This window comes from Abramis brama, assembly GCF_963993115.1.
Source record: "Abramis brama genome assembly, chromosome: 15".
Taxonomy (NCBI): Eukaryota; Metazoa; Chordata; class Actinopteri; order Cypriniformes; family Leuciscidae; genus Abramis; species Abramis brama.
The window spans coordinates 27,525,535-27,553,496 of record NC_139977.1 but is presented as its reverse complement, the minus strand read 5'-3'; the positions used below and the strand labels follow the sequence as shown (position 1 = coordinate 27,553,496).

Below are 27,962 nucleotides of genomic sequence, written 5' to 3'. Positions count from 1 at the left end.
GACTTAAAGTATAAAAAAGGTAATTGCAACTTCTTATCTCAGAAATCAGGCGCTTTTTCCCTCAAAATTGCTGTTTTATGTCTTGTAATTGTGATTTTACATCCCACAATTTTGACTTTTTTACACTCGTAATTCTGAGTTTACATCTCACATTCCTGTAATTTTATCTTCTTTTTTTCCTGGAAATTTTAGACACCTGACCTGACCTGACCACATGAACATGCAGAATTCTGATAAAGGAATTCTGATTCTGAGGATGAGTAAATGATGACAGAATTTTCTTTTTTTGGGTGTGCGATCCCTTTAAGACTACTTAAGACGACTATAAACTAATATAAAAAAATACAATAAACACCTAATTTCATAAACTACTGTAATATTTCTGCTATTTTAGGACTATTTAGTGTGTTTTACAGATTTTAAACCCTAACATTTGTTTTCCATACACACATTTTCCCAGTAGCGGCAGTGATCATTTTATAATCATGCTTAAATTTGGGATATTTTGTTTGTGAACTCTGAATTAATCATCCATGAATTCTTTGGACTTATTGTAGGCGTCTGTCCAGACGTATGATGGATGATGTCAGCTGTGGGCGTGAAGTAACAGGATGCTCATTATACTTGTAATTATGCGAGAGGAGGGGCGTGGCTTTAGACCGAGCTCCACCTCTAAGTGACTAGACATCTATAGCACTCGCTCTCTTTAATTATATGCTGTAAAAGCAGATCTTGTTCAACAATAACCAACCTACACGATCTGTAGCATAGAACAGAATTACAGTTTTTTAGTCTGTACTCCCACAAGCTTCTACCGTGAAGAGATTTAGCACCACATTGGATGTTCTGTACACTGTAAAATAATGTTTATCGTCAGCACAGTGGTATTCAGTGAAATTTCAGCCCCAAGGGGAATGTTTCCTGTGCAAGCCGATGGTTTTAAGAAACATACCACAAAGGCTGCTGGGATTGATTCTGAGATTACTGAACACAGCAGCCCACAGCAAGAAAAACTCTACGACTTTATCAATAGCTTTCTCATTTTCATGTTTGACCTCCATTCATCTCTTCAAAGGGAAAGTTAATCATGACTTAGTCTGCTAAATGTATTTGGTAAAATAAACTGGTTTTTATATTTATTTCAAAATTACAATATATTAATTAGAAATTAGCTCTTTAAAAATAAAGATAGCAGAAAAACTATCCAAACTATCGGCATCTGTATTGGCAGATGTTGCTTTAATTTTTATGTTCATATTATACACTATGAGCAATATTAATCTACTATCCTCTGGTACGTCGTCTTCACATTTGATGAAAGCTCTTGAATTGACAGATGGTGCAGTTATTGGCTTGCTGTTTGTTTATATAATTACTTTCAGTTGTTCATTAGGATTTGATCTTATATAACTGATAGTTGTAAATCCAGTAGCACTGCATCAACAACACACTTCTACTAAGAGTTGATTGGCTTCTCTAGGCTGCTGTCATAGATTAAAGTTTGTTAGATTACTATTGGAGATATTAGCATCTTAAAGCTCAAGTCTTAAATCCAGTGTAAGTTGCTGTGGATTAAATCATCCGCCAAGCCCATTAAATGTATATTAAATGTTGTTTAAGAGTCTTAACTACACAGTGTCAAATTAACATGTTGATTAATGTCTCTGACCCATTGTTTTGTCAGAGAAATTATTCTCTAGAGGCATTAGTGTAAATGTCATAAATTCATATTAGTTCATAAATAGATTTTCGCTTATTTGATTTTATTAGGTGTGTGCTATATGCTCATTAGTGACTATACGTGTTTGTGTGTGTATGTATGTGTGAGAGTGTATTCACTTTATTTATTTATTTATTTAACACACCGGAGACAAAGCGTAAGTCGTCATGATCAGCTCAGTTTAGAGAGAGTTCTGAGTAAAGCCGGGAATACTACAGCTGTCAGCAAAGGATTTATCTGATAGTATTAATGTGGACAGGAATTGTGGGATGTCAAACCACTGGAACATCTGCACTAGCTATTTTTGTATTGCTATATACTGGATCTCTTAGATTCTACATAGTATGAGTTTTATCAAATTAAATGATGTGGTTGTTGTTCAGGTATGGCACTAATTCAAAATGAAAGAGTATCACTTTTAAACACTTTATATATAGTATATATTTGTATTTTTAACAAAGATATGGAGGATATACATATACCCTCCTGGAATGTTCTTGTTCACTCAGTTCATCTGAACCATGCTGAATTTGTTTACTGTAGTCATACTGAAGACGCCATATTTGCTTCACATTCAAAAGGAAATGACTCATAGCTGTTCAAAACATTTAGTGAGAGTACAGAAAACTGTGTGTGAATCCTCAACCTATGAAGGTTTGAAAGGTTCTTATCTCTATTTCACTGTATTGGGGTTCCTGAGATAGCTGTATGGTTCTTAAGAGATTTTAAAAGTCCTTGATGTTACATTAAAGGTTCTTCGGATCAGTGTATTAGGAGCGAAGTACTCCTGGTTTCTTTAAAGTATGAAAGTGCAGTGTGGAATTGCTGTGGTTTGGAGACAGCAAGCGTGAGGCACCGAATGGAAAAGAGAGGAATATTAGGAAGCACTGGACTTTAGTTCAGGGAAAATGGGAAAAAAAGAACTGGCGCTTGAGAAGCGGAGGGGTCAGGGCTCAAGGAGTGGGTTGGGCCCTGCCGTGCGTCCGGTATGATTTGGTCTCATGCTGATCAGGGAGGAGAAAGGAATGAATGATCAAGTGTGTTTACTGCCTAGGAAAAACCAAAGACTTCAGCATGTTACCCTGAAACCTCACCATATAATATAGGAAGGCAGATAGATAGATAGATAGATAGATAGATAGATAGATAGATAGATAGATAGATAGATAGATAGATAGATAGATAGATAGATAGATAGATAGATACTTGTAGTGAATCAGTCAAAAAGATTCACAATTTGTAGAAATAACTGTTTCCTTCAAGACTCCTGTCTAAACCACAATCATTCTTTCAGCATTTGAGTTGTTTCCTCTCTATATTTTGAAATAAGTCTATTGGCCGCATCTGTTAATCAGACTGCAGGAATGTGAATAATTTAGATGTTTTTGCTTTGCCCTATTGGCAGACTGTGTTATCCAAGAGACCACTTTAATTGCCTCAGCACACTAATGAGATGTTATTAGCACTGCGCTTTGTTTGTGCTCTTCTAAATAGTCATCCAAACAAGTGTTTGGACAAATGTCATTTCCCCCAGGATAACCCCCTGTCCTGGTGACTGCTTTCCTTCCACCCTTGAATCTACTACATGTGTGTGTTTAATTACGGACACTAGGAAAGTGTGTGTCACCTTGTTTGTGTTTCTCAATGTGATAGAGCATACATGTTTGCTGATGAATCATCTGAAACTGAGGAAGGAGAGAGTTTAGCCTTTTGAAAAAAAAATTCACTTCATTTGACCATCTTTCTAAATGATCAGCTGGTTATAGTGGCTGATTTAAACTCTCAGGTCTCGAAAAGCAATTTCGAAAAAGCAGTGTTGGCATTCTAAATATTTCACTGAAGTAATTTCAAGCCATCCACTTCCACTCCGCTCTGAGCTGGGAGGTTCGGTTGTATGTCTTTCTTTAGTGTTTGGTTGAATGCATCTGCTGCTACAGAGCTCACTTGACAGGATTTCAGGTTCCCCACAGCACCGTGGACAGAGAGAGAGAGAGAGAGAGAGAACAGGAGAGGGGGAGGAGAAAGAGAGAGGAAGGAAAGACGAGGAATATGGGACCAATGTGGAATTACTGCCATATTTATGAATGCTTGTAAGCCGACTTAAGGTTTGCCTCCGGTGCACAGCAGAAGAGAACAAACTAAAAGCACACACACACAAACACAAACAGCAAGAGCTGTTAATGCACACACAAGCAGCTTGCTCTTCATACACCTATAAGTGATTAAAATATATTGTTTAAAATATATTTTTCAGATCGATAGAAAATGTTTTTTCAGACAGTATATATATATATATAAGGGATAACGTACATCCAGCCATTTTCACACACACACACACACACACACACACACACACACACACACACACACACACACACACACACACATTTAACTGTCAGATGCAATCACAATTAATCAGTTTTACAGATCTAATTTATAATTTATAAAAAAAAAATCTCACTAAAACCAAACTTTTGAACGATAGTGTATATTTTTTCCTGAATTTTTTTTCCCCATGAAAAAATTTGACTTTGGCACCTCTGTGAATATTTTTGAAAAATTAAGCAAATGAATCAGTGCTTGGAACTATTTAGTGAAACGGAAAGTTTGCACTGATTCCCAGAAATAAACTGAACTTTAAAGCTTTTCGAGCTGATTGTTTAGTAGTCATTATTCTGGATCTGTGATTATTTGCACCGTGTCAAACTTTAAAATAGAACGGTTTTCCCGAGAGGACACATAACGCTGCCTAAAACAGGTCTCTCATTTTGCTCTCATTCTGTGAACTCACTCAGACAAAATGCAGGACAGAGAGGTGAGAGATGACCTAAACTTCAGGATGGATGGATGGATGATGGATGGATGGATGGATGGATGGATGGATGGATGGATAGACAGACAGACAGACAGACAGAAATATAGATTGCTGCTATGCCCTCATGACCGACACTCCTGATTGGCTGTGTGGGCTCTGCCCTTTGGGGATGTTGCACTGTGATTGGCTGAGTCCAGAGAGCCATTAACAGAACAGTGAGTGACATTTGCTTTGGACACTCAAGGCATCTGCCATTGTGAGCTCAATCGTTCAGCCTGTTTTCTTCTATTGTTTTTAGGATGAAGGTGGTACAGCAAGTCAAACGTCTGACAAGATAATAAGAATCGTAGTCATAGTGGTGGAGAACATCGCTATTGACATCTTGAGTGTTTCGGCAGTTGCTAAGAAAAATCATTGAGTCACTGCAGAGAGTTTGGGTGATGAATGCTGCGAATAGGAGAGACATCATGACTGAGTGTTTGGAGGCGTTGTTTGTTATTTACTCCTCCCACCCAATGAGGGAAGGTTGAATCTGTCAAACAGGTTGATGTGTCACTCGAAAGAGAGTTTTGTGGTTTCTAACATATTAGCTCTTAGTGAGCTCCCTAGAGTACATTTTAAGGCGTCATAGGCAATAAGTGAATGGTATAAGTTAATACAATATATTATGCTGCCTCCTAAGATGGCCAAATGCCATCATCATGTAAGAAGGCGATCCCAGAATTCCCTGCAACATTTAAGCTCAGTGGGGGAAAAAAGGCGGAGTAGAAAGAAATGAATCAAGATAGTCATTCATCAGTTCTGAAAATATCAATAAAATATACAAAACGAATTAAAATGAACTACACAATATTTTCATGTTTATTAGAATATCACGTCATTTAACATATTATTGTAGCATCAAACTCTATTGGAATCAGTAATGTTAATTAAATCTAAATATTAAAAATCATTTTCAGTAATTGAAATAAACCTGAAATAAAATATAAATAGTAAAATATAAATTGAAAAAGAACTTACAATTAGAAATGTTGATTTGAACTAACTGAAAGAAATAAGTTTAAGATACAGTATATATATATATAAATTATAATAAAAAACTGATACTGATTCAAAATATTAATACATTAATATAAATATGAATATAAACAAAATCTCATTTAAAATATTAATAAATAATATAATCGTATATAAATAAAAACAAAAATGACACGTTTGATTGGAATCTTTTCTCTAACATTTTGTATTTTGTATTTTTTTTGTCTCTAATTCATTTTGAGTTGTTGCCTATAGAGAGCATCAAAATCAGTCACTTGAGGTCACATTTTAGTTAGCATGCTGTTTCTGAAGGTAGCTTCATGAAGGCAGAAGTCAAGGCACAGGCAAAGAACTGAAAAGCTACTTTGTCTCTCCAAGTGCTTTATAAATAATCGAGTCACTGGATCTTTTATCTTATATAAAACACATTGTGATGTGCACAAGCCCTGACTGATATTATAAAAAAGTACATGAAAGCAGTCTTGCTTTTCTTTTGTACTGTTAACTTCCATTGCATTGCTCTGAAGTGAATGAAAATGACCCACAGGATGAGAGAGGGTGAGGGTGACCCACAGGATGAGAGAGCAACTGAGCATGCTCCGTTCTTCTCTGTGGCATAAAGATGAATCCAGCCGTCCACTAGCTATGGACACACACTTAATTCAATAACGTTAAAAGCCCCTTTGTCTTTTTGTCCCATTCACTTAATATATAAATATATATTTATTTATTTCACCTTCCTAGCTAAAGATGCCCAGGGATATTAGAGGTAGCCATTGTGCTTTATTTTCATCCATGGGACATTAATCTAAAAGGGTTTGTAATTTATTGCAGGTCAGAATAGCTTAAGGATTTGAACCTGACAGAATGATCACATTATTCCCTTATCAATCTGCATTACCCGAGCGCCAAAATGGAGAGAAATTACATAACACGCAATCACAAGCTGCTGTTCTTTTTAAAGAAATGTGCTTCATTAAATCCATTATTATAATCCATTAGTATCACATCGGCGGTCTAATGATCAGCCACACGCGCAAAGACACGTTGTCAGAATAATGTTGAAACCCCAGCTCAAAAATATCCTAGCTCTAATCCAGATCGAGCCTGTAGATTATGTTTTGCAGGGATTTTGCACAGAACGAGATGCCGGCCTAATGTAATGGGAGTGTTGGGATGGAGAAATACTTTTGGATTTTACCTCTCATTTTCATCAGTCATTGTTGCTGGTAGGCATGGTTTTGGATCCATATTTAGAAAATGCTATACAATATTGATGTGCAGCTGGTGGTGTATTTACAGCAAGGGCAGCAGTCAGATGTTGTTTCTACATGAAAGGGAGAAAAATAAAGCGTTCCCAACAACAGATCCTTTAGAACAATGTTTTAAAAAATGTTTTGCTCAGACCATCAAGGTTAATAAATATCCTTGGTTTATATTAGCCATTTTATTGTTCCAAAACCTCTGCCTTGCTGCCTACAGCCTCCATAGACATCTGCATCCTAAATGAAATAACTTATAGGTGACTGATTTGGAACACTATACTGTACATAGGGAGCAACTAAATAACTATACAAATAGTGCTCCTTATGTGAACCGCACAAGTGGCACTTGCTAATCTAGAAATGCGATATTATGACTATGAATACATAGCACACACAAATATTGGCTAAATTGCCATTTTAATTTAATTTATAATTTTCTAAATAGTTTTCAGTGCTGAACTAAATATAAGGTAGTACTGAGAGGGAATGATCTGAACGAATTGGTTGAGTAAATGATTCAATGACTCATTCATAAAGATGATCACTTGTTGTAGGCTATTCCTGAATTAATTTTTTTGCCTACTCTTTTATGAGGACTGTGAATTCGGACATGTTACTCTTGCCACATTCTGTTTTTCGCCTAAGTATGCGATTTCGGATGCTTGTTATTTTATTTCTCGCAGTCGCAATTCATTTTTTAGCTCAATCCAGACTGAATCATTGCAGTGCATTCTGGGATTGCTTGAACTGAAAAATCATCATATGATGCCGTCTTAGAAACTTCTCAAAAATGAAGAATCTTATTAAATTATATTAGCATAATGTTGCTGTCTGTAACGTTCAGCCTGAGTTTGAGTTTCGGTTTTAATGGACTTTTAGTTTGTATTTTCTTGTTTTCCTGTTTACTGCCTGTTTCCTTTGTTCGCATTTTCCCGCCTCCCATTTGTTTCTGTGGTTACAGATTATGTTCACCTGCACATCATAGTTATCTCTTGAGTATTTAACCCCCTGAGTTGGTTTTGTTCATTATCTGGTTTTGTCTTTGTGTTGTACAAGCTACTCTTTGTTGCTCCTGTGTTTTTTTTGTGGATTGTTGTTTATTTTGATTTGTTCAGCAAGGACACAGTAAAATTGTTTAACAGTGACAGTAGAGACATTTATAATATTACGAACGATTTCTATTTCTAATAAATGCTGTTCTTTTGAACGTTCTGAAAAAATGGATCACTGTTTTCACTTTCCACCAAAATAGTATGCAGTACAACTGTTAATAATAATAAGAAATGTTTCTTGAGCACCAAATCAACATATAAAAATGATTTCTGAAGGATCATGTGACACTGAAGACTTGAGTAATGGCTGATGTATGCTGTACAATGCAGTATGAGAGGAAGAAGAATGCAATAGTATATTCGGTTGAGGAACGAACAGACTGTGAGTGAGGGGAGATGTGAATTATTCATATCATTAAGCCATCCAGGACCCTGCAGAGTTAAAAGTGAACTAGAGTGGGATTAGTCTGATGTCTCACACACACACACATACACATGCAAGTACTGACAAAAAGATAAAGGCCCAAACCGAGAGAGCAAGGCAATTTAAGACCAGGAAGACAAAATGGAAAGAGAGAGAGTCGCATTCTGGCGTCTCACAACCCTTTGCGCTGATTTACTGCTCTAGTCAATTATGTGCCTGGACTCCAGCAATGCATTTGTGCAGCCAACTGCAAAATATCCAAGTGCTCTGTAATTAGTGAGTGATGTCTGCCATTGAATTAACAGTAAACAAAGCACATTACAGCTCTTCCCAGCGAGAGCTCAGACTCCAATGAAGGTTTGAGGAATTTGAAGCGCCTTGCAATTTATGGTGTCTTCTATGATCAGCCGAAAGGATTCTGTCCTTTAGGGTTTCACTCTTTATCTCACAGTTCTGACTTTTTATCTCAGAATTGCGTGATTTAAAGTCGCAATTGCGAGTTATAAAGTCAGAATTGCATGATATAAAGTCGCAATTGCGTGTTATATAGTCAGAATCGTGAGATATAAACTAGCAATTGTGTGTTATAAAATCAGAAGTGCGTGATATAAAGTCGCAATTGCGAGAGAAAAAAACACGCAATTGTGACTTTAAACTCAAAATTGTGAGGTAAAAAGTCGTAATTATCTTTTAAAATGTTTTATTCTGTGGCGGAAACAAGCTGTTTTTGAGTTTATTTTAAAACATGTCTTTTGATTGTGGGATCTTGGCGAATGCGAGCACAGTTTGAGACATTGTTGAGATGTCTTGTAAAACTGTGAGAATGTTGGGGGTATTTCCTGAGAATTAAAGTGTCCATTTGCTCTCCATCGTTTAATGCTGTCAAGGAGCAGTAATTAAAATAATATATATATATTTTTTTACTTTCCTGTTGGCAGCCAGAAATGTCTGTTTTTAACTTTGTCAGCATGTTTGTGGAAAAAATAAATGTAGGAAAAATGTATGCTTGTGTGTGTGTGTGTTTGTGTGGAGTGTGTAAAGTTTGACTGCAGAACTGCTGAATAATCCAGAAGTGGGTTGAAAATACGTCCCACTAAGTCAGAAAAGCTGAGGTGTTAAATGAAACTGTCAGCACTCAACAGTCGGCAGGTTTGATTCGCTCCCAGCTCGACTTTTACCTCTGAACAAGCGCAAGAGTCAAATAAAAACTTTTTTCAAATGACATTTTAAGGCATAATTTATGAAAGTTATCCTTTATAGACAATGTGAAAAGAAAATGTACCTTATTTACTTATTAATAAATGTCCCTGGTCTCACTGTGCATGATTTATCAGTGAAAAAATATGTTTTCATAATGTTTCATATAAAAATGTAATACGTTTCTCTGCCTTTGAAATGAATGTTCTTTTCTACTGATGTAATTGAGGCAGTATAGGCAGGGAAAATAATAATAGCCAACAACATCATATTTAGTTTTTATTTATTATGTCCCGTCCCACGTTATTTCCCACTAATGTTCTGTTTCACATAAATTTGTCATATTACGGAAATTGATTTCTCCCTTTGTGGCCCACATCACTGTTCTGGTGAACTAGAATAAGTTTTTACTTCATCTGTCTATGATTTCAGACAGTTTTGTCTGAAATGCTCTTCTGATACCAAAGCTTTGGTCTCTTTTAGAGGATGATATACTAGATGAACTGCTGCTTATGGAGAATGCTGACTGAGATTTTGCCTGCAGGGATTTTCTTAATTCCCCAGTTTGATGCATTTTCAGATTTGCTCTTTTCTGGCCTTTCCTCCTGCATTTGTCATCATTAATGCTACCAATTAGGCAATTAATTCAGTTTAAGTAAATATTTTATTTAACAAATTCTAGCCATTGTAAAACTTGCAATTAGCTTAAATATTGTAATTTTTTGTAATTTTTTTTAAATTAGCTTTTATTTCAGTTATAGTTTGCAGTTAGCTGCCAAGTCAAGATAAGTTTTTCATCTAATAGTCAGGATAGCGCCATATTTGTTTTTTGACACGGATGAAACCGAAGTTGTGAGGAGTACATATGCAAGTATGCTTTCCAGCCCAGCTTCAAGTCTTCAGGGATATTGGACATGATCCATCCATCAATGGATGTCAATGGGATTGACCGTCTTCCGTTTAAGGGGGCGTTTTCCCGACATCGTTTTCAACTGAAAACCTAAAACCAACTTCTGGCCTGGAATACATAAACAGCGTTTTTAATCGTTATCGCGGATCAGTGTGAACGGGGATCATTTTGGCAACGTTGTTTTTAAGTTTTTTAGTACAGCGTTGTCATGTAAACTTACCCTTTTACAGTCCAGCAGGTGAAAATCTTTAACTTAGAAAAGAAAAATAGTTTGCCTCAAAAAGCCTAGCCATTTAACCGCATGCTAAGAGCGATTATTAAAGGCCTTGTATGTTTTCGCTTGAAAACACATCTTTTTCTCTCCGTTTTGGCCTTCCATCCACACTGAGACGGCATTTTAATTAATGAAAATAAAGCATTTTGAAAACGCTCTCCAAAGTGGATACATTTAAAAACGGCGTTTTCGCGTTATAGTGTGGACTGTGAAAACGGAGGTATTTGAAAACGATGACGCATGTTTAGTCATGTGACGCATATTGTACAGATAGATATTCACCGGTTTTGTGCCTGTTATGTGCCATTCACTTTCACACAATTGCTAAAATATGTTCCTTTGCTCACTCTTCATATCGCAGTCCTGCAAAAATGACAGAATTTAGACAGAATGACAATATCATTTTGCTAACTTTATCATGTCTTGTTCTGTCTGTATCATCTCAGTGAGCTTTTATGGGGTTTTACGCATGCTCAGCATTGTCAGCAATGTGAATTTTGCATTTTCCGACATTTCAGTTGTGGACGAGAAACTTTCGGAAAACGCTTGAAAACGCTAGTGTGGACGGAGAGCGCTTTGAAACGAAAACGCCTTTTTCAAATGTATCCAGATTAATGTTGTCGTAGCCAAAGTTGCGCACACATAAACAGATGGTAATACATTAGAATCCATTAGAAAGGATTTCGTTGTGTATGTGTAACAACATGGCCACCCTATATCATTATATGCATGCTCTGAAACATAAACAGCACAGGCAGCAGCAAGGACATCTGTCTCCTTTTTCAAGCTGATTTTGTACGGTATCTGCCGCCCACACACAAGATACCTGCCAGCGGTGTCAAGATGGCCCCCAGCCCCGCCGACAGGGCCCAGATTGGCTCCCGGTGAGCAGAAATGTTTTATGACCTGCTACTTCTCCTGAGTAAATCAGCCACACTGCCATTGACAGCCTCTCAAAATCACATACAAAACACATAAACACGTGATGTAGAACAGAAACCACCCTGCTGTTCAGTTGTTTTTATGTTACAGGATCCTGAACTGTATTCAGATTTGTGCTCATTCTCATGGTCTTGTCAAGGGTTAAAATTGGATTTTGAGGCACTGCGAGTCTGTAATTTGATTGCATGTATTTTTCATACACCCGTGGGGATTTTATTCATCACTCTGGTTTTGGTTGTCATGGTAAATTCTTCAGATAATATGTCTGGAGATTGTCCTTTGGTGAGCAAAACACAAATGTCATAGAGGGACCTTTTGACCCCTGTGCGTCTGAGATCATTTCCTGTTGTGTTCTTAAAGTTGGATGTATTATCAGAAGCAGGTCAGATACAGGTCAGGCCAGTCATTCGGGTTTTTACTTAACCTGCCCACATTTTATATGAAAAGATACAGTGTAACATTTAAACATTTGACATTGATGTTTTTTCTTTATTTGAAAATTGCTAGGTTTCTAATTTGCAATAATAACAGGAAATTATACGATTGTATGCAGTGTTGTTAAGGTTAGCTAAAAGCTAATAAAGGTTCATTCAAAAGAGTAATACTACTTATTATAATAGTATATAAATACATATTTTAAAAAGTAATTTATTCATTTTATATATGATCTATCTTGTGTGAGTTTAAGGCAGGAAAAGGTAGGCTTTGCACAGGAAACCATTACTCACTTTTTGTTTAGTGAATGTAAAATCTAGTTTCATATACAGATGGATCTGGAGTTATTAATTTAAACAGAATCATGGGTACATTTTAACTTCAATTCTTGTTTTGGAGATTTTACATTTCGGAGGTCGTAATTTACCTTTAAAATGAATCGAAAAGTAAATAAATAAATATCATTAAAACAGAAATCTCTATAATTAAAGGTCATCCATAATTTCCTTGCCAATCTCCTTGCCAAAAAAATCTCTCTCCATCTGCTCTCTTGTTTTATCCCACACCCCTCCCTATGATAGCAATATTTCCTCTTTTCTCTTAATTATCTCTTTAATTTCAGGAGAATTTAGCTTTTCCCTGACAACGTATTCCTGCCAAACCTCTGATGGCTGACAGATAGAGTGATTGAATAATGTTAAAATCCCAGACATAAGCCAGACATGAAGTATCTGGCATTAAAGAGGAGAGATTGAGTGTCTGTTTCCCCTTCATTATTATCATATTCAGCTTCAGTTTCATGCATTATTTTACATCCTGTCTTTCTCACCTCTCTTCGCATATTTAAGAAGGTCATGCGCATATCTTAACAGAATCTAACGCTACTCGTTAATAATATACCTCAGAACACTAGCGATTTGACGGTGGCTGTAACAAATCAAGCACAGTTGAGGTGAATGATGGTAATTAGCACATCTGGTTGTCACGGTCTCACAATGCTGTCATGCTGTTCAAGGCTTAGTTGCCATGGTGTTATTTTAGTATTATTTATATACTAGTAGCCTATTTATTAATATTTTGAATTAGCTTTTATTTTTATATATTTAGTTTTCATTTTAATTTTAGTTTAGTTTTTAGCAATTTTTGGTCATTTTAGTACTTCAAGTTATTTTATTTCAATGACTTGCCAATGCAACATTTCTAATAGACCTGAGTCAGGGTGGCGCCATATTTATTTTTTGACAGGGAAACTGAGGCTGTGAGGGATAGAACTACAGTGCGTTTGTACTGTTGTTTAACAACATACCGATTGTTCTGATGTATGTGGATGCAGATGTTTCTAGCTAGCTACGCAAGCTCTATTTTGTTAGCATAGCATAAACCTTGTTTTATGGCCTGTTTTCTCTTTTAGGTCAACTACTGCCATAGCAGTGCAACAGTTTGAAGAGAATCTTGTTAAAATGAGTTAAACTGTCAGCATGTTTACCTGAAAAACATCGCAAGCAGTTTGACATTTAAAGTTAACTCTATCGCCCCCTCGAGGTTTGTAACTGCCACACTAGCGCAAGAACCAAACAGCTAAGACTAGATTTAGCTGTTTTATTTTTTGTTTTGTTTTGTTTTTCAGTAGGGTTATCCGCTTTGTTGCTAATTGAACACCTAGCATTGCATAGCATTGTTTAGCCTCTGCAAAGCTAATCGATGGATGTAGCACAGCACAACTGTGGACATCCTAGCATTAGCGCTCTGCTCCACATTAACAACATCACTTTAGCATAGATCCCTCTGATAGATCGTCAGTGTTAATTGACCTGAAATCTCCAGACACAATAGACTAATTAATCAATGTTCTGCGTTCAAGAAGCTGTTGAAGAGGGGAGTTAAGAGGGAAGAAGTTTCGATGATGTACACTTTCCATCTGTTGGGTCTCAGAGGTGATGATTCATTGTAGCTCTGAAATCACCTGTCTGTTCATCTCAATATGGCCGCTGTGTACTAAAGGTTTCACACGCTGTCCAAACACTTTACAAAATTAGCCTCTGGTGTGCACCACCTGTGTGAACAACAGATTTCGGCATAATAACAGCACGCACAGCTACTAGGGCTGGCGGTATGATGTATATGCAATTCAGCGGAAGAAATATGTCAACTGGTAGAGATTCGGCTGTATCATTTGAGTCATATGTATAATATAGTACTGTTTTGAGACATGTTTTTACTCAAGTGCTACATAATGTGAATCTCTTTTTTAGTTATGGATAAATTTGCCTTTTAGTTTGTGTCCATCAACTAAAAAACAATCTAATTTTTATTTTTATTCAGTTTAATTTTTATTAAAATACATGGTTTAATATATATTACCATTCAAAAATGTGGGTTTGGTAATGTTTTAGAAGTCTTTTATTATGCTCACCAATGATGCATTAATTTGATCAAAAATAAAGTAAAACATTAATATTAATATTATTACAATTCAATTTGTATATATTTTACAAACATAATTTATTCCTGTGATGGAAAGCTGAATTTTCAGCATCATTACTCCAGTCTTCAGTGTCACATGATCCTTCAGAAATCATTCTAATATGCTGATTTGCTGCTCAAGAAACAGTTTTTATTATTCATTTCTTATAATTATATGTATGTGGAAGCCATGATAAATTCTTTGATGAATAGAAAGTTCAAAAGAACAGCGTTTATTTGAAATAGATATCTTTTGTAACATAAAATCTTTACTGTCACTTTGGATCAATGTGCATCCTTGCTGAATAAAATAATGAATATCTTACTGAGCACAAACTCAGTGTATGTGCCTTCACATCACTCTGTTGACAGGCTTGAAGATCGACTTTATTAAATATCTTGTGCACCCTAACCAAATCAATAGGTCTGTCAATACCATGAGAGGGCTTACTCACAATCCAGTATTATTAAACTCACCCGTTCTATTCTGTATTTTGAGGTTGGTGCTTGATCCACAATTGGAAGACTTTTTGTGCATCCGTCTAGCTCTGTTTCTAATCTCCAGGCATCAGTTTTATTACCGTAGCTGTGGCCTTTTTGGACCCTTGGGGAGGCAGAGTTCCTGCTCTGTGCTTGCGTCCTGTTTCTGTTAATGTCATATTTGCACTCAGTAATTCATCACTTACTTATCACGGTTCTTCATCGGTTCTCGGTCTCATTCATCAGGCCTGACCTTGCCATATCCTCCTCTTTATAGATAGCCTAATATTTCTGTGCAGTTCAACCGTGCTGTCAAATATTTATTGAAGAGCAGCTCTAGAGTGTGTATACATGTATCTCAGCTTATCTAAGCAATCGATAATGTCTAAATTAAGAGGATCGTGTGAAATACTGTATGTTGCTATGGAGACTTTAAAACCAGTAGTCTTGATTTGATGCCACACCAAACTCCTAATGTTTGCTGTTCTATTATTTCTATAAGAAAAGTCTGTTTTCTCCTATAAAACACTCACATTAGTGGTGTTAAAAAGAGGGACATATATAGGGAACAGTATATGCAAGAGCTCTTTTGACATGGGCTAGTAATCAACACCTTTGTAATGCCCTATAACAACAACAACCCAGAATACCCTAGCAACCGCACAGGATTGTGCTAAAAAAAAAACTCTAGCATTATGGCAGCATGATAAGCATGTGCTAGCTTCATATTTTGTTCATTAAAAATCACAAACACATCCTTGTTTTTGTTCCTTTGGTGAAAGTGTTGATTTGGTGTGATTTTATTTTAGCATTCATAGCTGGTGCTGCAGTAAACACAAACTTTCATTTGAAGGTGTTGAGAAGCATAGATTGACCTTTTTCTCTCACTTGTCTTGTATCTATTTATTTTTTTCCCATATTCCTCATCCATATTGGACTGTAGAATTCACTTTTTACAGTTCAAGCGATTTCCGATGGATAAAATAAGCCCCATCCTATATCTTTTCTCACTGAATATCCTGTTTCACTCAGAAATATGTCAGTTTACAGAAGTAAAATGTGTAAAATGTGACTTTAATCCTGCGTAGACAGTAATTGGAGTACCATGATTAAAGAGGACCTATTATGCCCTTTTACAAAGTCTTGATTTTGTTTTTGGGGTCTACTAGAACAGGTTTTCATGCTTGAATGTTTTAAAAAAAGAACATTATTGTACATTATTGTAGCACCTCTCTGTCCAAGCTGTCAATAACGCTATGGCTGTGTCCGAAATCGCCCCCTATATCCTTAAATAGGGCACTGTTTGAGGGGACAGCCATTTGTAGTGGTGTCCGAAACCATAGTGGATGTTATCGAGTGCACTTATTCAATCCCACAATGCACTGCAACAACAAGTGTACAACCGTGTGAGGGTTGCGCCGAACGAATTCCCGCGTCTCGCCAGAAGATGGCGCCCGCAGCTGAATCATCCATCCATTTTCCAAACCGCTGGTCCAATGTGGCTGCAGCTTAATATCATATAGGTATTCCTGTTTAATTGATTATTAAATTGTTTAATTAAGGTTTATAAATAGGTTCCCTGACAGAGTTTGAGATTTAAATCTTTACACCTTACTAACGTACTGGAGCTGCCAGTTTGCTAAGTATCAAATGATTATTAAACAGCAAGCACAAACTATGCAAAAGGGGCAGCCCTTCCGGCGCACTCAGTGTCCGAATTCACTCGCTTGTTTTCATTCACTCCTTCAAGTTGACAATATTACTGGACCAATGTAGGAATAGTGAATGAGGGCATAGGGGGCGATTTCAGACACACTCTCTGCCTAGTTCCGGTCTCTGTGAAGCTCCTCTTTCTGAAAAGCACAATGTGCTCTGATTGATCGGCTGGACCAGTGTCTTGTGATTGGTCAAAAACGTTGTGTGTTTAGGAAGTGTCACGCCCCTTACCATAACCGCAAGCTTTAACACAACAACTAACACAACTCAACCAGGCCACGCCCTTTTTTTTGCGTATGCCTTGGGTGGGAATTATTTAAATGAGGAATATTGTGATGTGTATATTCCTGGAAAAACCCCAGAAAGACTACATTCGAGGCGTTTCAGAAACAGTGCTGATATAGAGAATAACTCCCTTTGCAGTGACTTGGTGCTTCGTGACTCAAACAGCAACATTACACACTCACAAATGTTTTTTAAAAAGCATAATAGCTACCGTAGGTCCTCTTTAAAATGCTAGCAGGGTTATTTGTTTTTTGAAAAGTGGCAGATAGGGGGAGAATTTGAGAGTGATATTTATTTTTTCTGTTCTGTTTGGTGCTGTTGAAAATTGCTTACAGTAAATTCTCAATATCTCAGGAGTTTGTATCGCATTACCATATGTGAGTGATACAAATCTGTGTGCCTTCAGACTGTTGAAATCTGTTCAAGGACGCTCTCCTGAGCCGAATGCTGTTTTTATAAATCAGTTTTGAAAAAGTTCATTTGTTTTCTAAAAAAGTATTTGTTTGCCGCCATGGTAACAGACTGTCGGAATGTTTGAATGAATCACTTTTAGTATAAAGGAACCAGAGGTGGACAAAAGTACACAACTTCCTTAGTTGAGTGAAAGTACAGATACCACTGGTCAAATATTACTCCATTACAAGTAACAGTTGTAAAGACGGAGTTTTACTTAAGTAAAAGTACAGAAGTACTTGTTTTTAAAAGTACTTGAGTATCAAAAGTAAAAAGTAAATGTCAATGCATTGTTTTATAATTGCTGCATTGTTACAGTACCTTATGCCTCTGAAGCAACCTAGTGAATACACTGACCAGTTTATCTGTGGAATTAGGAGCTTTTAGAACGTTACAAAACCTAGAGAAATTAAACAACTTCATTTTTTATTTATTTAACACTCCTAACACCCCCACAAAAGTACACATCTATATGTGTATCCATTCATGCACATTTGAATCAAGTAGTCTGTAAAGACTGATCAGGAAAAAACCCAGCTACACAACCATAACTGTATAACTGCCCAACAGCAATAGTACAGAAATACTTATTTGCCATGAAAACAAAACTTTCAAACCGTTAGTTGTGACAACGAAACTGTCTCTCACAGATCACTAGTAGAAAGAAATCGTACTAATCGCCGAACTTCACGACACGTGACCCTACAAGAGGCTGTCTGTCACCAGCAAAAATCCAATCATGACAGAAATGTAGTGGAGTACAAAGTACAATATTTGTCTTTCAAATGTAGTGAAGTTAAAGTAACAAGTTTCCAGAAAAAAATAATACTCAAGTGCAGATATTTAAAAAGTGTACTTAAGTACAGTACTCAAGTAAATGTACTTTGTTACTGTCCACCTCTGAAAGGAACAGAAACTAATGAGGACATGATTCGATAATTGTGAGATTCATGATTTGTGAGTGCTACATCAATATATTAAATGTTTTTACTTTAAGGATGTATTGAAATATAAAAAAAAAACATGTTGCTTTGATTTAAAAGTGAAAAAAAAAAAAATTCTGTCATTATTAAATCTGTGAATCATTATTTGCACAGCAGCAAAATAATCACTAATTTAATGCTTGTGTTTATGAAGCTTTCTGTATTGATCAGGAGTTTACACATATGCACTGTTATTGGACCAACTCCAGACAGCAAATAATGAAGGAAAATAAATCAGTAATTAAAAGACAAATCCAGTGAAAAATGAACCTAGGGGTAATTAACACATGGTTACCGAGTCGATCGTTCCCTGCGATGCGTTTTCATGAAAATCGAATGTATAGAGTTTTATCTTTAAAAACAGATTAGCTCATAACACTAGTACATCGCAGGGAACAATCGACTCGGTAACCATGTGTTAATTACCCCTAGGTTCATTTTTCACTGGATTTGTCCTTTAAGGAGCAGCACCTGCAAATTACTGAACAAGGAGTTATTTAAGATCTCTCTCTCTCTAAGATGTCTCCCTTTTTCCATCTTACTGACTCATTTTAATCAATGATATTAAGGTTATCATCGGAGCTGCAGCATATCCCATCATGCTCTTTGTCTCAGAGCATCAGTGCAGCCGCTGTGAAAAGGAAATGAAAGCAGTGCTGTTAATGTCAATCATCTGACAAACACTCGTGGGCTGTGGGCAGTCCTCATGCCATTTACACACACAGCTGTAAGCTGCCACTCAAAACCAGCATGAACATCACTGACACATCCTAACCATCATCTACAAATAATATGTGTCGAAGGCACAACCATTTATGGTATTTTAGATATTATGCCTTAAATTTTATTATTTTAATGGCAGGTACAATATTTACAAAAAAAGAATGAAAGACTTGATTTTACATTGGGGTTGATGAGATTTTTTGTGTCAAGTGTCATGCTCACTATAAGGCTGCGTTTAAACAGCAGTATTGTGATTTTTATGGATTGAATAATACATAAACATACATAAATACAATTCCAAAAAATGTTTCTAGAACAAATCGCCTACCCTGCCTTTAAAATAGCTTAAAAGGATTTGTTGATGGCCGATATTATAATCTGTGATACAGATTTTTATTTATTATTGGTAATAATATATCAATATTAAATATATTTTTTAACATGTTTAACACACCAAGTTAAATCAGTAATAATAACCAGAAATAAAAAACGAAACAAATCAAAACATTATCTCATAACGTTAAAATGACGTCTATCTATATGGGTTGATCCCTTTGTTACTGAGATGAAGTCTGGAAAACACTAATGAATATTTAACGTTTATCCACAGGGCTTTGGTATCTTTGAAAGGCAGGGTGCACAACGCTTACCAAAAGCTCCTTCTCGTCCCTTGGGGGAGAAAAAAAAAATGTAACAGGAAACAGAGCAGAGCAGGCGGAAGAAATAATCAAACCAAATTATCATACTGTCTTTGACTCCTGGATGACACTGACTATTCTTGGAAAGCCTGTATCCTCAGACACATACGCACAGCTAATGCAAAGATCCTCAGTGTGCCGAGAGACGATATATCCACAGGGCAGGGCCTTTGAGACAGAATCAAGATGGTAGATGTGAGAAATACAGAAAAAGTGTTGTTTATCGTCACAGCTCTCTCTCTCTTTTAGCACATATCAATATCTGCACAAAAAAAAACATCTTGAAAAATGGAGATGAAACGAGCATTACGGAACAAAACAAATATCTTACCACCTCAATATCAGTTTAGAGAGGGAAAACTCCTACCATTTGTCCTGTTTTGATCTTTTCCTTCTTGTTGTATTGCTGTGTTTCAGGTATTTATGAACAGACGTTTCTTATATAACTGCAGTGCTCCTGTCCTGGATGTGAAGATTGCCTTTTGTCAGGTGTGTGTTCCATACAGGTAAATTAAAAGGTAGAGTATTCATTCACTTCCATTCTGCCCGTCATACTTGTGGATGTGTCATTGCTTAAAATAAATACTGGTGACAGCATGTCTGGGCCCTTAAGGAAGATGTACAGCTTACACAGGATCAGTTCCTCACAGCATTCCAAGCCATTCTGAGTCGGGTTTCCCAAAATGCATTAAGAGAATCTTAATACACTTTAAATATGCATGGAAGTGTTTTCTAAAATCAATGCAGTCATACAGATATATCATTCAAATTAAAAGCACTTAAAGGGAAAAAGAAAGTCTGAATCATTTACTCACCCTTGTGTTGTTGCAAACCCATAGGACTTTCTTTTTTCCGGGAAAGTGACTTTTTTTCATCACAATATTGTTTCACTCTGAAATATAATGGTTTGCAAATGCTTTTCCATGTTGATAGTTTAGCCAAAAATGAAAATCCTGCCATCATTTATTCAAACTCAAGTTGTTCTAAACCCATATGTCTTTCTGTCTTCTATGGAGCACAAAAATAAGTTGTTGTTTTTTTGCATCCCATCAACACAAATTGAGGGCGAGTAAATGGTGACAGAATGTTAACTTTTTGAGTGAACAATAATTTTAAGTTTAATTTACAGATGTATATCTTCCTTAATTTTAGGGCTCTAGATTGACTGACTTGAGTCATGAAACAGAATATTTTGTTGACCTGATTTGTATTGTAACTGCTATATTGTAACAAACTTTCTCAAATAACACAGTGGAAACACAATGATTCAATATCAGATTACATATCAGAATACTGTATAATTTCCTGTTAATGATAGAGTTACATAATGAAACATCCCTCTGCTTGATATAAATATGAAGTACAGTATCTATTCCCAGAATTACAGTAATCACAGTAGCACAGCAAAACATTCAATAAGCCACCTCATATGTTCCTTTGGGTTCTTGTCCTTTTCGTTTGGGCCTTAAATGATCCTCATCACCTGTCAGAATGACCTTCAGTGTGACATACAGATCCCAGGTCAAGAGGGCAGTTGACTAGTGGATAAAGATTCTGTTAACCAAGAGGTTGTAGGTTCATATCCCAGAGGGATTGATCCATGAATCAACACTGTGCCCTTGAGCAAGACACTTAACCTCTGTGTCCTCCACAGGGACTGTCACTGTAGGAAGTGTTCTGTGGGTCACTTTAAATAAATGTGTCCGCTAAATGACTAAATGGCAACTGACTCCTGAACCAAGTGTGTTTCATACCCCTAAAAGTGTGTCAGCTCTGTTCCAGAACCTGGCTACTGCCTATATGGGGCACGGGAGACTTGACTCTCAACTGATTCAAATAGATTTTGATGCTAGCATGACACAACAAAATACTATTTGGTAAAATAGTATTTTTGTTTTCAATATATATTCATAAAAAATTCTGTTTGCTACGAATTTATGCTTTTTAGAGAATTGTTATGTTTTCATCAGGGATGTGATTTTTCCATATTTATACAGATTTCCATATTTTCACATTTTCAAGTATGACTCACTTGATTAGCGTAAATTCGAAAATCCGAAAAATGTTTGTTGGGGGTGCTGGTGTTTGGCTGGTTTTTGTATGATGATTGAAATCACCAAATAGCCTTAAACAACTACTAAATAAACTGCATGTATTTTCTAATACATTTATTTCTTGGACGGACTGCTTCTGACAGCGCTGTGCGAGTTTGCGGCGCCATATGCGGGACACCCTTTATTGCATGTTAGCCAGGGTTCAAAGCACCAAATTTGAGTAAATAATTTGACAATGCATGATTGTGAGAATGTGATATGGCTTAGTGCGATCATCAGATTGCAACTGTTGTGATGCAATTATATAAATATATAGTCTGATGCACTGCATGTTTCAGAGTAAAGCACAGCACTGTGTTCATTTTCAGTTTCGATGCACAGAAAATGCTACTCTGCAAGTGCTGTGTATTTGAGTCAATCATAATTTGCTTTTGGGAGCGCAAAGTGCACCAACCATCTTCCTAATATAAGGAGTATTTATATATTATAAATCTTTTATTGTCAACAGCGAGGAGCATTAAGGTTCGTGCAGTTTTCCGCCAAAATAAAAGCTCAAAGGTTTAACGTTTGAAAGCAAATAAATTAATGCAACCATAAATGTTATTTCATTTTAAAATATTGTTATTTTACTGTTGCTCTGTAAAATAAAATAAATGTAAAATAATAATGATAATAATAATTATTGTTTATAATAATAATAATTATATGAATACTTTTATTATAACAGTTTGTATTATAATGTAATATATTATTATTATTAAATATTGCATTTAAAATATTGTTTTAATAATAATAATTGAATATATAAATATATAAATCACATGCCTGATTTATATATTCATTAAATGTGAAAAATTGATTATTTTACCCAATATTTCTGTATGCTACTCGTCCTTCGGATGACACGTTAAACCGAGGTTCTGACTCTCTGTGGTCATTAAAAATTCCAGAATGTACCCATTGGCCCCCATCCATCATGGCCTCCTAATCATCCCCATACACTGATTGGCTTCATCACTCTCCACCAGTAAGCTGGTGTGTGGTGGGCCTTTCTGGTGGATGCTGGATGGTGCTGGTTAAGGAGATTCCACCTTCCATGTGTAAAGCGCTTTGAGTGCCGAGAAAAGCGCTATACAAATGTAACAAATTATTATTGTTATGAATTTTTATGCTTTTTGCATTAAAATGTCATCTAGGCTGCTCATTAGGTTTTGGAACAGAACTAATTTCACCACAATAATAAAACCAAACCATTCTATGTGCTCTATCCGTTGTTTCAATAAAAGGCAGCAATTATCGCAAATCTTAGCTCATTAGCTTCAAATTAGCCCAGTCAGTTTAATAGGCGGGCACTGCAGTGAGGGGTTACTCCCATGATGAAGATAGACTTATTACCATTTTAGCTTGTGAAATTATGTGGACAGCTTCCTCCCTTGGTATACCCGAAATACATTCACTATGTGACAGTTAGTACAATCGATTACACAGTTGGCCCTTGTGCCGTCGTTGGCATGAACTCCAGAACAGAGAGACCCTTGATAACCTTGATAGTTTGATTTAATATAGTGTGATATCTGAGATATCTGAGCACAGATAAGATGCTCTCTCTAGTAGCGAAACTGAAATGTTTAGATGTTATGCTCTTACCCAGCTTACAAAAATATGTTTTCTGAATGTTTTGATAATGTTGCCATTAAGTTATGAAAACTTTATTTCTGAATGATTTCTGAACATTCAAAACATCCAGTTAAAATTTAAAAAAAAATTAAACCTTTTTTTCTTGGCTATACAATTGTTAAGGAAAATTTCCATTTTATCATTCTGTAAACATTTTGGGAATGTTACTTTTGAATGTTCTTTAAAAAAAAGCTAGACAAACGTCCAACCAGAAAAAAAACTTATAAATAACATTTTATTAAAAAAACAGATAACTTATTAATGAACAAACGTATTAACGTTACTGGAAGAACGTTGTTCATAACTTTGGGAGAACCATTTCCAGACAAACTTCTGAGAACATTCCTTGTTAGCTGGGAATATACATAATTTCATATCCCGTGCAACTTACATTTTTTATCTCAAAATTGCAACATAATTAGGTGAAATAAGATGCAATTGGGCGATATAAAGTTGCAGGGCTATGAGACAAGCCAAATTTTTAAATATAAAATAGTGACTTAATTCATCACATATGTTTAAAATGTTACTTTGTATCTCAAAATGAGACAATTACTAGCAGTATTTGTTGGCTTTCCATGTTTGATATTCTTATTTTTTTCTTTGGCTTGTAGATGTAGAGTCTTGCTGTGGCCTCTTCTCAAATTGTTATTGTAATTGTTGTAATATTTTTCTTCACTCATTTGTGACACCTCATTTCATTTAATTATTTTAATTTAGTTGCTTACCAGGGGGGTAATTGAGCGCTCGATTTCCGTACCACCCCCGGGAGCCTTTGACGGCGAATAACTTTACATCTGAGGCGTTTAAAGACTCCATTTGTCCATGGTTTATTTCTAAAGAAACACGACAATGTATAAAAGGCTCCATTACCTTGTATCTTACGTTATGGCCCCGTAGAAGCAGTTTTTGTAAAAGTAGGCTAACGATTGCGTCATAACCACGCGACTCTCTGGAAATTACCGTAGAGTCAGGAAGAGAAGCTCACAGTCAATCGGGGGGACGTGGAGGCATAAAGTCCGATAAAGTCAAGGGAGAAGCCCATAGAGAGTCATGACGTTGCTCCTGCTCCTAGCTCATGGACAGATCCTACTCACGCTTTCCGTCTCTGCAAGATTCGGAAGGGAATGGTTCAGATTTCGTTTGGCACAGCTACTAGAAAACTTACAACTGTCAGTCAGGTTGCTCACATCACATCTACGTCGTCAAGCTCAGTTTGAGTCTGCGCAGTACGCTCGGCAATCAGGAAATGAGGGCTTCTAATTTGCTTCACTTCTCTCCGTTGAAACCTATGGGGTCGCTGTGTCCAGTTTATATACTGTCTATGGTTGCTTAGTGTCTGGTGGTTTGACCTAAATATCAAGGTCTACACATAGCAATTATGTATTTGTCTGCAAATCATTTAAGCAAACTCATCTGTGGTTTTACAGTGTTAAATGAGCTTTCATATCCAGTGCTGATGAAGAGAATACAAACAGTTTTATCCATACCTCTTTTTATCACTATTGAGGTGTATCATAGAATCATTTGCACAGGTTTTTATGACTTATAATAATAGCCTACAAGTGCTTTGGAGCTGCTTATCAACTGTCTAAACACATGTTATATGATGTTCTCTGCTCATACATCCATCTTTTTCTCCACGCAGGGGTTTGGCAAACAAGTTGATGTTTCTTACATTGCCCAGCATTACAATATGAGCAAAAGCAAAGTGGACAACCAGTTCTACAGCGTGGAAGTAGGAGATTCCACCTTCACGGTTCTCAAACGGTACCAAAATCTAAAGCCCATTGGTTCTGGGGCTCAGGGAATAGTGTGGTGAGTACCCATGGTGCATCTCTTTGTGTTTTTATCGTGAAAATATGTCCTTATGGATGTCATAATGATTCTCAAACAACAGACTTTGAATTTTAAGAGCGATATTTGGGGTTTTCTTGGCAGGGTGTGTGATGAATTGCAGTTCCCTTTCAGTTGGTCACGTTCCGACGTGACGTCAACGTTCACTACTTCAGTGAACGAGGGTTACATACGTAACCGAGACGTTCCCAGTAGACAGAAGCTAATTTGGATCCGAGTTTCAGAAAAGAACCCATCCGTTTATTGCGCTTCCCAAAATTTGAACCTTATGATTTTTGAGTCGTGGCTAATGTGTGGACTGTGGGTAATCTCGATGAGTGTGGCTTTTTCCCTCCCCCATTCCTCTTTCCTTGCATCTGAGTTTCAGTGGCAGCGGTGCGTTTGTTGTGGAGAAGGCAGAGAGGCAGGACTGGACTGTTAATGGCATTGTTGATGTGTTCTGGCTGGTTTGCTGGCTGCAGTAATCCTGCCTGCTGGATGGACAACCCTGATCTAATTTAACTCCCTCTCCTCAGCAGCAGTCACATGATGTAGCATGGCAGCGGCATTAGCCTAACAAACGCCACATCATTCTCCAGAGAGAGAGAGAGAGAGAGAGAGAGAGAGAGAGAGAGGCAAAAGAAGGACAGTTTAAAAGGATTGTGCAAAGTCACAGACCCTGATGAAACTGGTTGTGGTTAGGTTACATTGCTGTACAATGTTTTCATAATGTTAAAAGCTTAGAAGTTAGTTTGCCGTTTTGTTTTTACTTACAAACTAAGTTTCAGTTGACTTATTTGAAAAGCAAATCTGCGCAAAAATCTGGCAAATTACGACAGCCAGTTTTACATACAATCACTGTAAGTAGATTGTGATGATTCATATATCATTATCATCCGAAGAAATTGCTGGTAAATTTCACAAATAATTACAAAGAATCGGCAAGTAACACATTGAATTAAACATGACATTTTGAAGGTTTTGGGACACTGATCAGTGTTGTATATTGAGCCATTGTTTTGTGTTGAGTAATGTTTGTTGAGTGTTTATTGAGTAATTTTTAGACATGTACAGCACTTTGGCCAACTTGTGTTGTTTTTAAATGTGCTTAACAAATAAATGTTGATTGATTGATTGATTGATTGAAGTAAAAGACACTTGATTATTGATAACTTGATTTTTTGTGTGTGTGACAATTTGAATTCAGAATATAGCCTAATTACGTTTCTATTATTGACAAATGTAGTACCAGGTTTTGATAGCGTTTGCAAAATTTAGAAAGTTTGTAATAATTACGATTTTTTCATGTTTTAGAAAGTCTCTTCTGTTCGCCAAGGCTTCATTTATTTGATAAAAAATACACACTCACACACACACACACACACACACACACACACACACACACACACACACACACACACACACACAAAAAAAAAACAGTAATATTGTGAAATATTATTACTATTTAAAATAACTGTTTCTATTTTTTATATGTATTTTACAGTGTTCATGTGATGACGAGGCTGAATTTTAATTGAAATATGCTGATCTGGTGCTTAAGAAACATTTCTTATTATTATCAATGATGAAAACAGTTTTTGTTCACAATAACTGAGCAGCAAATCAGCATATTAGAATGATTTCTTAAGGATCATGTGACACTAAAGACTGGAGTAATGATGCTGAAAATTCAGCTTTTTCATAACAGTAATAAATTACATTAGAAAATGTATAAAAATAGAAATAGTTATTTTAAATTGTAACAAGTATATAATATATATAGTATATAATATTTCACAGTATATAATATGTTTTTCTTTTCTATAAACAAAACAAACACTTATCAGAATATTAAGGATGTTAGTTAAGTTACAATGTTTTCATGGCATAGTTTAGCTAGCTGGGTCTGTGGAGTTATTAAACTAATCCATCAAATCATTCACAGTCCATGTTGGAAAGCTGCATGCTGAATATTTAGATGACGCAGTGCTGCTTTCCTCAGAGTAATAGAGCTATGAGCATCTGGCATCGTGCTGATGCTGCTAAAGGTTTGGTCGCTAATAATTTATCATATCACACACACACACACACACACACGGCAATTTCCTGACTGTGTACGCTAACAGAAAATGAGATTCAATGCCTGGCAGGACTCTCTCCAATATTGCATTTTGGGTAAAAAGGTGTGCGCCAAGAAAGTAAATGTACATGCATCTAGAAAAACAAACAACATTCTCAAAAACATTATGAAAAAATGCAGCATATCACACATTGTTTTGAATTATATAATCCATTATGCAATAAAAAGACAATTTCTCAAGAATCAAAAAGATGCTGTCAGACTCTATGGGGACTTTTGTACCCAAATATTGGAAGAAAGCAATATGTTATTTGCACATTTTTGTGTTTCGCTGACGGTAGCTTTAGTCCTCGCTATTGTGCATGCCATCTGTCACAGAGCCATTGGGATATTGATTATTCAGGAAATCAAGTGGAAATGTGGCACTATGTGTCCTCAAAGT

At 36.2% G+C, this 27,962-nt stretch overlaps 1 protein-coding gene across 21 annotated transcripts in view; it reads left to right on the top strand.

Moving 5' to 3' along the window:
* The window catches only part of mapk10 (mitogen-activated protein kinase 10), a 64,776-nt gene that overhangs the window by 4,137 nt on the left and 32,677 nt on the right, over nt 1–27,962 (top strand). For 11 of the 21 annotated variants that reach the window (XM_084137776.1, XM_084137788.1, XM_084137789.1 and 8 more), the window contains 2 exons: nt 20,291–20,362; nt 25,253–25,422. In XM_084137776.1, the coding sequence (XP_083993902.1) occupies nt 20,291–20,362; nt 25,253–25,422 (242 nt within the window). Of the gene's footprint in view, nt 1–20,290; nt 20,392–25,252; nt 25,423–27,962 lie in introns of all 21 variants that reach the window. The other 10 variants (XM_084137773.1, XM_084137778.1, XM_084137781.1 and 7 more) reach the window with 2 other exon arrangements.